Genomic DNA, 12,172 nt, shown 5'->3' with positions numbered 1-12,172 from the left:
TTTATTGAAGGGCATAAGCTAAAAGTGGCTGGTAACTGATAATCTCTACAATTCCAATAATGGTCTCAAATCTGTATGTATTTTACCATTTGGTATTTGATATAAAAATCAACCATGCGTTGAAAGAAGTAAAACAATTACTATAAAATTCTGTAACTATTTGTTAGTTCATAAAAATCATTCATTTTGGCTCTTCTTAAGTCAGTTTGCTTGTTTTGGGCACACATCACTCCTGTGACCGGTAAAGTTCCACTCTCGTACAACTCTTGTTCGTCTTGCAGCTGATTGGACACAAGAAGACTCAGGTGCCTGTCTATGCTGCGGGGCTTGCCCTCCTGGAGCCAATTAAGGGCCAGACCCCTACCCTGATACCTGAACCTGTTGCTGAAACCGCCAAACCTGATCTCCCCGCCACCTCACAGGTAGACACACTGCGGTGTGATTGTCATGTTTAGTGCAAAACTATTGTACAGTAAAACTGCGATAACTCGAGGTAGCACGGGACTAACCTAGATGCTCGAGCAATCACAGGTTTCGAGTAATCCATGTTGTTGTTTTTTTCACTGTTTCAGTTGTGATGCTTAACTTCTGAACGCAAATGTTTTATTTACATGTAAGACAGTGCTTTGAAAAGAAAAGGCTTTGTAAAAATTGCTATACTAAACTAAACAATAAGAATGATCGTTCATTCATTTAATTTAATCAACATACACAACACACGTAACAAATAAATAATGAAAAATATTCAAACAATATTCAATGTACATGTAGCTTATTTTAAAAAGCACACAAGGTACGTACATGCGCAGGAAAAAAAACAAGAAAAACAACATGATCACTCCACAGTGTGTATTTAATTAACATTCAGTCAGACTTGTGTTGTGCAAAGTCTAAGATTGAAGACTGTCGCAACCTATTAGCTTCCCAGAACTGATGGTGTAAGATGTTTTGCGATAGAGACCAGAGCATATGTAGTTCCCTGTCTGTGCATCTCAAAGGATGACAATTTGCAGTGTTTCTCAAACTGCGACTAACTTCACACCTAATCAAGCGTTTTTTTTTGTCTGCTTGATTGCGCTGTTTTCAAGACTCGAATATTTTTAGCACCAACCAGACGAGAAAGTGTCTTCGAATAATTGCCAGTTAATTAGGTGTGAAATGCCTTTCAGGGACCAGCACACATGCTCGAGTCATCGAAAATCGCATGTTTGAGTTATTGCGGGTATTTTTATATAGAAATTAAAGGCAAATGTTAGGGACTTCCTTTAATGCTCGAGTTATCACCAGTTTTTGAGAAATCGCCAGCTCGAGTTATTGCAATTCTACTGTATCTCATATAGGAATGTTCAACGGATATAATAGTTCTGCATTATGCTCTCACTAAGCTGGGTGATTTCTTTTGACATATCTCAGCTGTGGATAAGTGTCTTTTCTCGCATTATGTTAGCCCTTACTTGGAAAGGCATCTCTCCATAAAATAGGATTTTATATTTGAGCCACGTCATGTGAAAAAGGGTCTTATGCCATATGCAGCCAGCATAGTTGCAGACCAGCCTGTGCATGGGCGCCGTCTGGTTAGGAGCTACATTGATCCCTTATTAGATCATGAAACCTTGCATGAATTTATAGCAGACAGCAAAGCTCCTGAGCAATTGCACAGGCTGGTCTACAGCTACGCTGGCTGCATGTGGCATAAGACCTTTTTTGGCATGATGCAACTCATTTGATATTGTAAACTGTTGTTTTTATGTTGTTAGTCATAAAGATTCAAAATAATTAAAGCATGCTTGCTGCAACCAAACATAGTTCACATTAGTTGAAAAGCATTTTGGTGTTGCGTTCACTTTGATCTGAAAGGCTGCAGAACCAAAGTAACTCATTAGGGACAATGTGATCTTTAACAATATGACTTGAGATATGTTTTGTAGCCAGAAAACAATATTACTAATACTTCTCTCTCAATGTAGTGTAAGTGCAGCGTTTTCCACCTTGTAACTTCTTTAGCACACACTTAAAAATTGCCTAACATTGATGCTTACATGTATACCATGTATACAGAAGCAAATTGTATACATATTTATTGCATCTTAACATTGAAAATAATTCATGTTGTGTAATATTTATTGTAGTCTTTTTCAACGTTTATTGACAAGTGTACAATTTGCACCAGATGTGAACAAAAATTAAGTTCATGCTTTAACCGAAATATGTCTGTTAAGTTTGATATTGTTACCGTACTTTGAAATGAGTTGAACCATATTTTTGCTACGTTTTCTACATTTTTTGCTAGTCATTATTACGTTTCCCAACATCTTTAAATTCAAAATTATCTTTTTTTTTCAAACTATGCTTTGGGACTATTTAAATAAAGAAATTCAGAAATTGGTTATTGTTTTGCAGAGAGATGTTTATTTGCTATTATCTTTACGCACATAATAATAAACAAGAGATGTGTTTGTCAGAAACACAATGCCCCCTATTGCACCGCTTTGAAACCATATATTTGACCGTTGACCTTGAAGGATGACCTTGACCTTTCACCACTCAAAATGTGTAGCTCCATGAGATACACATGCATGCCAAATATCAAGTTGGTATCTTCAATAATGCAAAAGTGTTTGCACAACTTTAACCAAGGTTAAAGTTTTGGGACACACACAAACAGCATAAAACCAGAACAGCCTTCGGGTAACTCGCAGTCTGTTCAGGTGTTAGGCTGTTTGCTACCCATCAGTATCTAAGGGTTGGAAATGAAGCCTTTAAAACTTGAATCTAGTAAGAAAGGTCTTTAATAAGATTAAACTTTCTAAAAGACTACAAATGCCTCAAAATACGTATCTAAGTGGCAAAGGATTAAGACTTGAAGCTTAAGAGTTTGCTTTACTGATCTTGCCAACTGGCGAGGTATATATATATATATCAACGTAAATTACAGTTATATGGCAAAGATAAATGCCTCGATCAAAAACAAGAACCATTGTTAAAGATAACAATACTAAAAAGGGCAACTTTTTTTTAGAAAATATATGTAATTAATAATTATTTGTATATAAATGGTGGCGTTAAGAAGAACGTGTTAAGTTTTGTTTTATAAAAAATCATCTTCCTAAGTATAGTGCTTTATTTCTACTCATTAGAATTGTGTTTTTGTTTTATAAGCTTTTATTCTTTCAGTATTGTTTTAATAAGCTCACCTGAGCACTATGAACGCATGGTGAGCTTTTGTGATCGCCTTTCTTCCATTATTTGTCGTCCGTCATCAACATTTACCTTGTTAACACTCTAGAGGCCACATTAATTTCCCAACCTTCATGAAACTTGGTGAAAACATGTGTCCCAATCTTAGCCAAAATCAAAACTGGGTCATGGGGATTTAAAACTGGGTCATAAGGTCAAATTAAAGCAAGAGCTTGTGAGCACTGTACATGTCACATGTTATGCCTAATCATTGTGAAACTTGCTAATAATATTTGTTTCAATGATATCTTGGTCAAGTTTGAAAATGTTTGCGATCCGTTGAGAAACATGGCTGGCAGGGGGGCTGGGAATTTTTCCTTATATAGCTACAGTCAAACCTTGTAAACATTCATATGGGTATTCCAATATTCGTGAAATTTGCTCAGAATATTTGCTCTGATGATATTTTGTCTAAGTTCAAAAATGGTTCCTGTCCATTGAAAACATGGCCACCATGTAGCAGGCCATAGTCAAACCATGTTAACCATCTAGAAGTCACATTTGTATTCAATCTTCATGAAACCTGCTCAGAATTTTTTGTTTTCTAATAATATCTCAGACGAGTTCCAAAATGGTTCTAGTTGGTTGAAAAAAAGGTTTAGGAATTAGGAAACATGTATTAACAACAACCAAAACTAAATATGATATCGCATTACTAAAAGTTAATGTTCATATTGTTTCAGATTATTAAAGTGATTTTTTAGCTCGGCTGTTTTCAGAGAAACTCCAAGGTATTGTCATAGCCAGCTCCCCGTCCGGCATCTGCCATCCGTGTTGTGCTAAAACCTTAGCATTGGCTCTAAAATTAAAGTGCTTCCACCTACAACTTTGAAACTTCATATGTAGCTGCACGTTGATGAGTTCTACACTCCACACCCATTTATTGGGTCACTTGGTCAAAGGTCAAGGTCACTGTGACCTCCAATATAAAACTTTAACATCGACTCCTAAATCAAAGTGCTTCCACCTACAAATTAACTTATCATTTTTAAATAACAAGCTTTCAGCTTCAATGCTTTGGCACCTGCTATGCGGTGCTCTTAAGAAAATCACATTGTTATAACCCAGTAAATCATCATGAACTGTTTCATTTTACCCCCACAAACGAAGTTTAGAGGGGTATATAGGAGTGAACGTGTCTGTCGGTAGGTCGGTCTGTCGGTCTGTCTGTCGGTCCGTATTAAATGTCTGCTCTCTAATTCAAGTAGTTTTCATCCGATCTTCACCAAACTTGGTCAGAAGTTGTATCTAGATGATGTCTAGGCCAAGTTCGAACATAAGCCTTGCTGGATCAAAAACTAGGTCACGGGGTCACTTAGTGCGTTTTAAACATTCAGCATGTTGTCTGCTCTCTAATTCAAATAGTTTTCATCCGATCTTCACCAAACTTGGTCAGAAGTTGCATCTAAATGATGTTTAGGCCAAGTTCGAACATGGGCCTTGCCGGGTCAAAAACTAGGTCACGGGGTCACTTAGTGCGTTTAAAACATTCAGCATGGTGTCCTCTCTCTAATTCAAGTAGTTTTCATCCGATCTTCACCAAACTTGGTCAGAAGTTGTATCTAGATGATGTCTAGGCCAAGTTCGAACATGGGCCTTGCCGGGTGAAAAACTAGGTCACGGGGTCACTTAGTGCGTTTTAAACATTCAGCATGGTGTCCTCTCTCTTATTCAAGTTGTTTTTATCCGATCTTCACAAAACTTGGTCAGAAGTTGTATCTAGATGATCTGAAGGCCAAGTTTGAACATGGGTCATGCCAGATCAAAAACTAGGTCACAGGGTCACTTAGTACGTTTTACACATTGAGCATGGTGTCCGCTCTCTATTTCAAGCAGTTTAAATCCGATCTTTACCACACTTGGTCAGAAGTTGTAACTAGATGATGTGTAGGTCAAGTTCAAACATTGGCCATGCCGGGTCAAAAACTAGGTCACGGGGTCACCTCACCATGTTGTCTGCTCTCTAATTCAAGTAGTTTTTATCCAATCTTCACCAAAATTGGTCAGAAGTTGTATCTTGATAATGTCTAGGGCAAGTTTGAATATGGGTCATGCCGGGTCAAAACAAGGTCATGGGGTCACTTAGTGCGTTTTAAACATCACAATATTGTCCGCTCTCTAATTCAAGTAGTTTTCATCCAATCTTCACCAAACTTGGTCAGAAGTTATATCTAGATGATGTCGAGGTCAAGTTTGAATATGGGTCATGCCAGGTCAAAAACTAAGTCACGGGGTATCTTTGTGCGTTTTAAACCTCACCATGTTGTCCGCTCTCTTATTCAAGTAGTTTTCATCAGTTTGAACATGGGCCATTCCGGGCCGAAAACTAGGTCACGGGGTCACTTAGTGCGTTTTTTAACATTCAGCATGGTGTCCGCTCTCTAATTCAAGAAGTTTACATCCGATCTACACCAAACTTGGTCAGAAGTTTTATGGAGATGATCTTAAGGCCAAGTTAGAACATGGACCTTTCTGGGTCAAAAACTAGGTCAAGGGGTCACTTAGTGCGTTTTAAAAATTGAGCATGGTGTCCGCTGTTTTTTGTGAAGACAACATGCAAAATATTCTGTGTCAATGCGGCATGTGGGGGTATTCGTCACGTCTGTGACAAAGCTCTAGTTTGAATCTTATTTGACCCTTCATCCTATAAACTTGTTATGTTGGGAGTTGTGTGTAATCTCTTCCTTTGACCTAATTATTCACAGGTGACCTTTTGAACTTTGCGTGTTGGGTAAAGTTTTTATGTTGAAAATGTTCTACTGAAATATTTTCTATCATCAAATGTTAGTCATAATATTGCGACTAGATCTGTCTGCAAGTCTTTATTTTGTCTGTAATGTATTAAGTCCTAATTTTATTTTACCTTAGCAAGCCTTTTTAGATTGTCTTTTGTTTGACGCGGCATGTCCCTAGTCATCTTTTCCATTGTGAACAATCTGGAGCCCACAGGCTTTAGTTCTATATATGGGGTGAAAAACTAGGTCAGTCTGTCAACTTGAAGTCACACTTTTGCCTAATCATCATGAAAATGGCTTAAGGAAGTTTTTGCTCTATATATATCAAGATCGAAAATGGTTCCTGTCCGTTGAACACATTACTGACAGAGGGCAGGTTATTTTTTCTTATTTGACTTTATTGTAAAAATGTGAACAAGAAAAACAGTACATTTTTACCCCATTATCACATACCCTGTCAGAGTTTTTGTTCTTTTGAGAATAAATGTGCTTATGAGAGTTGCAAAATGTTCTATGATTTCTTGACCCACATAAAATCTGTGTCATATGGGGTAAAAAGCTAAGTCAGAAGTCACATTTATTATACATTACAAAAGCATATCAGGTCAGTTAAGTTAAGTTAGTCTCAGGTGAGTGCACTAGAGTATTTTGCCTTTTTGTTTAACTGTCCCAGTCATAAGCAAAGTGAAAAAGGGCTTTGTGCAAACAGCATAAGACCAGAACAGTCTGGTAACTCGTAGTCTGTTCAGGTTTTATGCTGTTTGCTGCTCATCAGTTTCTAAGGGTGGAAATGAAGCCTTAAAAATTTGAATCTAATAAGAAAGGTCTTTAACTAAATTTATATTTCTAAGGAACTACAAATGCATAAAAACATGTATCTTAGTCGTAAAGGGTTAAGTTACATTAGTCTGAGGTCAGTGCACTCCAGTATTCTGCCTTTTTGTTTGAGGTACTGATGTTGATTATTGTGCATGTTATATTATAATTTTCTCCACTGTATTTACAATATACTTTGCTTTCTTTACTGCAGTCCACATCAAAATCAGACCCTCAGCCATTGAAAAATGCAAGTAAATGCCACTATTTGATATCACTACTAACAATCTTCTCCACTTACATGTCAATGTGTTCACCTAAAAAATTAAACATTCTTGCAAACATATGTTTCAATCTGTTTCATAGATTGGAACAAAGAAGCAAAAAAATAACGCAAGGAAAATTAAACCTTTAAAATAAATTAAGCTTTAAAATCATCCAAAAATGGGTCTTATGCCATATGCGGCCAGGCTAGCCCTGGACCAGCCTGCAGATTTGAGCAGTCTGGTCAGGAGCTACCTGGTCAGCTAATGGGACCACAATCCCTTTTGATACCACGAATGGGCCGGCTGTTTTGCAGCTTCGGAGGCTGTGAATTGCATATGAACCATTTTTGCGTTATGCAGCTCAATAAGAATTTGTTTGGTCAATATCTTAAGATTGAGACTGTTACACCTTTCCCACTCACTTTGCTATGTGCAAACAGCATAAAACCAGAACAGCCTGCGAGTAATTCAGTATCTACAGATTGGAAATGAAGCCTTTAAAACTTGAATCTAGTAAGAAAGGTCTTAATTAAATTTAAATTTCTAAGGGACTACAAACGCGTTTAAAATAAGTCACTTAGTGGTAAAGGGTTAATGTGGCCTGGGTGAAATCAGTAATAATTGAAGTTGCTAGTGACCAAAATGTTATACCGAATGTCTACCTACAAGTTGTTCTTTAAGTTCTTTATTGGTTTATTAAAAGAGAAACATTGACTGTACTTAAATCTAACCTCTGTGCTTTTTGTTCTTTATAATGTTGTTGCTTCTCTCTTCTTCTGTCTAATAACCAGATGGTCTTGTTTTACTAACCACTAACATTGCTCATCGTGTTATAAATATATATAAATAGGCTGTGCTCTGTTAAAAGGGGGTTTAATGTATGTGCGTAAAGTATTGTCACAGATAAGTGGGTGCAGTCTACACAGGCTATTAATCAGAGACGACACTTTTCGCTTTTATGATATTTTTCATTTAAAGAAAGTCTATTCTTAGCAAAAATCCAGTTTAGGCGGAAAGTGTCTTCCCTGACTAGCCAGTGCATGCTGCACAGGCTAATCTGGGACGACACTATGCACATGAATTAAACCCCGTTTTCACAGAGTGAGGCTCAAATATATACTCTATCATTGGTAAACAACATGATTCATTTATTGTCTGTGCTTCATGTCAAGGCAATCAGTTAGTACAGGAGCTTCGGCTAGTGATTTTGCTTAGCAACTAGCACAAATGGACGTGGGCTTTGATCAAATTATCGGAAAGACTGTTTCCATACCAAAGTGATACTTTAAAAGAACCAATGATTGTTCAAGGTGATTACATATACATTATGAATTGAAAATTACCAGTTATAAGAATAATTAATTTAACAAAACATTGTTTATGCTTTTTTCTTCAGAAAGCTCAATTATGGAGATAAGATAGTGCATGTATTTGCTTTTTGCTCTTAATCTTGTTAGAATGCTAAATACGATATAATTTAAGATAAAAATAGGACATTATTCGGCCTGTCCTTCTTTTTAGACTTCCTCACCATTAAAAGCCCATAAACACTCAAAATCAACAAATATTTCGTCCATTTTTTCAAAAAATAAAGTTGACATAGATTTAAAATGGCTCTAGGAGAAGTGCCCCCCCGGAGAACTGCCCCCCTAAAGATTTTTCACTGGGCGGAGAACTGCCCCCTCACTGTTTTTGTATAGGGCGGAGAACTGCCCCCCTGCTGAGTAATAAGGGGCGGAGAACTGCCCCCTGGCAGAATTGATGACCCGGAGAAGTGACCCCTAATTAAAGAAATAGCGGTGATATATAAAGCGAGTATTATAATGACAATAACGCCAGTAACTTTCTTGCTATTATGTATGGAAATTGAGTGAAATTTCAAAAGTAATATAAAGTTGTACAAGTCATAAAAGTTATAAAACGGCATAAAATACCTACCTCGGCATGGACGTCGTCACGTCGCCAACTTGATAATCACGTGATTTTCGTCAATGTGAACAAAGAAAAACAAATAACGTTTTGCTAATAAAAAGTTTTCGCGGCTGAATTATTTGATATTTTCCCCGTAATAAAAACAAACAATTAGCATGCAATTTAATCCATCCTTATGCCAGCTGAAAACAATAATTTATTTGTTTGTTTTCGCCAATTACGGATTTGGACGGTTCAATATAATAAACCCGTATGCGGCTTTATTCAAAGCTAACAAGTTCTTAACAATTAAGGTCGGTCCGGTCTACCAATTAAAAGATTAAAAGATCGCGGTACTTATCGTTAACGGTAACAAGTTCTCTGCCTGCCTTATTAGCTGCTAATTAAAGCAACTGTTACCGATTTTGTTTGTTTGGCATGTCGACATGATCTGCTCAAAATGCAAACTGCGGACGACTCGACGGTCTGGCGATGCTACCGACGGATAAGGTGCTAGAAGACATGAATTAACTAAACAACATAAATAAATTGCTTATAAATTCAACTTCACTTCACTTTTTTCTTCAAGTCAGCTAAATTATTGCCTTGCCTATTAATTTACTTTTTTATATGTCAATTAACTTTTTTTCCATGGGTCAATACTATCTTTATAATGTAAATTAATTCCGATGTAACTTTTCCTCCATAAGTACCGAGTTGCACGTCTATATTTAGTTGCAACACATTGCCAGTATTAACACGCACGGGTTTCCTGTGTGGATCTCGACTATGTTTCGCGCTCTTATTAAAACACGACTTTTACAAGGCATTCATGTATAGTGAGTGGTGCAGATGCGTACCAAGGGCCTTAAACAGTATTATTACATGCCTCTAGACAATTTGTGTTATTCAGTTCGATAAATGGTAATATACTTGTACTGAAATTAAATTGTTACCGGATAAAATGTGTACGGCGATAACGTAAAATTACCCGTAAGTATTGTTTTCACTACGTAACTAATAACTAATATGACACCGGGGGGCAGTTCTCCGCCCCTACAGATTTGATGGGGGGCAGATATCCGCCTACTAAATTCTGACAGGGGGGCAGTTCTCCGCCCCTACCGATTTGATGGGGGGGCACCTCTCCGCCACCTTTAAAATAAGGGGGCAGTTCTCCGGGGGGCAGTTCTCCGGGGGGGCACTTCTCCGGATACCATTTAAAATAGATACAAAGACCTTGTATCCCATCTAGAGGCCACATTAATGTCTAAATGGTGATGAAACTTTGACATAACATTATTCTTGACAATAATACTATCTCGCCTAGTAATGATTCTAGGTAACCCAAAACTTTTGTGCCCCAAAACTAGGTCATCCTTTAAATTCTTAGTAAAAACATTGTAACCACTCCAAAGGCCTAATTTATTACGCAATTTGGATGAAACTTTGTACAAAATTAATATCACTACTCCAGAAGCCAATGGATTACCCCACCATGTTGACACTCTGTCAGAATGTTTATCTTTACAATATATGGGCCAAGTTTTAATCTGGGTAATGCCTGTCACCAGGATAATTCTAATGAAAACATGTGGTACTGCTGAAGAGGCCTCATTTATGACCCAATTTTGATGAAACTTCTTCAGAATGTTTATCTTCACAATATCTAGGCGGAGTTGGAATCTGCGTCATACCAGTAAAATAACTAGGTCACCAGGTAAATTCTTACCAAAGCCTGGTTACTACTCTAGAATACAAATGCATGACACCACCTTGATTACACTTGGTCAGAATGTTTATTTTTACAACATTGAGGCCAAATTTGAATCTAGGTCATGCGTGTCCACTGGCTTTAAATGGACAACTTTTTTTTCCCCTAAAATTGATTTTCATTAAGAACAGACTTCCTTTACCGGCAAAATTCCATTGAAAAAAATGAAATTTGTCGCCGCTTGAGTCTTTGTGTACTGCAAATGCTTATCTGGCTTATCTGGGACAATTCTTTACACACATGCTTTAACCCTTTTAGCGCTGGAACCAAATTTTAAAGGCCTTTGCAAACAGTAAGGATCAATATCAGACGCCACAAATTGAAAACATGGTGTCTGATCAGGATCCAAACTGTTTGCTATTCTGATAGTGGTCTTTGAAAAAAAGTGAAGAAAATGATGATTTTAGAAATTCCGCAGACACCAATTTAGCAGATGACAAATATCCTTGCATGCAAAGTGTTAAGCTCTGTAAAGAGAGAACTCAAATAAATTAAAACTGCATTTCTCTACTTAAAAGGTTAAGGTCAAAACAATACTTGCGGGGCATTTGGCATTTACAATGCATTTGTTAGTGTTAAAATAAGGTATAAACTATATTAAACATAATTTTTTTATCTTTCAAAAAAAATATATATGCATTTTGTTGTTGGCCAGAAAGATGAAAAACAGTTGTCTAAGAACAGAAAATGTAAACCAATATGAAACAATGATAATACTACTTGCAATTTAAGCATTGATTATAGTTTGTATACATGAATCTTAACCCATGTGGCTGTATTTCCAGGACTCCATCCCAGTGGCCCAGTTTGACTGGACTAGCAGTGGACTGACCAATCCCCTAGAAGGTGTGTACTAATACTGACATTTGGTTACCTTGGTTACCTTGTTGTAACGGCCAGCCAAGCCATGACCTCATAGTTCCTGTAATGGTGCTCGTCGCTGTGGGAAAACGGGTTTAATGCATGTGTCTTAAGTATCCTCCCAGATTAACCTGTGCAGTCCGAACTGGCTGATCAAGGGAACATTTGCAGTCCGAACTGGCTGATCAAGGTAACATTTGCAGTCCGAACTGGCTGATCAAGCTAACATTTTCCACTTTTATGGATTTTTTCATTTAAATGAAGTGTCTTGGCAAAAATCCAGTTTAAACAAAAGTGTCGTGTGTGACTAGCCTGTGTGGACTGGACATGCCAATCTGGGGCAGCATTTTATGCATATACATAAACCGAGTCTTCCCAGTGGGTGGCTCGATTATAAATGGAAAAAAAGATATTATATTACTTCTCTCCTCCCAATGGCAGCAAAGCTCCATGCCACCCAGGCTCCCAATATATCCCATGTTTACTGGTGTTAGTTGTTGTACCTTTACTAATCCAATAGCATTGTTATTTCATATCCAATCTCCATGCAGAGTTGTCGTTCCATTCTCTCA

At 37.3% G+C, this 12,172-nt stretch overlaps 1 protein-coding gene across 1 annotated transcript in view; it reads left to right on the top strand.

The window, feature by feature from the left end:
- The window catches only part of LOC127873906 (aftiphilin-like), a 37,387-nt gene that overhangs the window by 15,690 nt on the left and 9,525 nt on the right, over positions 1 to 12,172 (top strand). The window contains exons 7-9 of the mRNA XM_052418017.1: positions 282 to 422; positions 7,003 to 7,038; positions 11,525 to 11,585. Of these exons, the coding sequence (XP_052273977.1) occupies positions 282 to 422; positions 7,003 to 7,038; positions 11,525 to 11,585 (238 nt within the window). The remainder of the gene's footprint in view (positions 1 to 281; positions 423 to 7,002; positions 7,039 to 11,524; positions 11,586 to 12,172) is intronic.

This window comes from Dreissena polymorpha, chromosome 3, assembly GCF_020536995.1.
Source record: "Dreissena polymorpha isolate Duluth1 chromosome 3, UMN_Dpol_1.0, whole genome shotgun sequence".
NCBI classification, from domain to species: domain Eukaryota; kingdom Metazoa; phylum Mollusca; class Bivalvia; order Myida; family Dreissenidae; genus Dreissena; species Dreissena polymorpha.
This window is presented reverse-complemented; position numbering and strand designations above follow the sequence as displayed.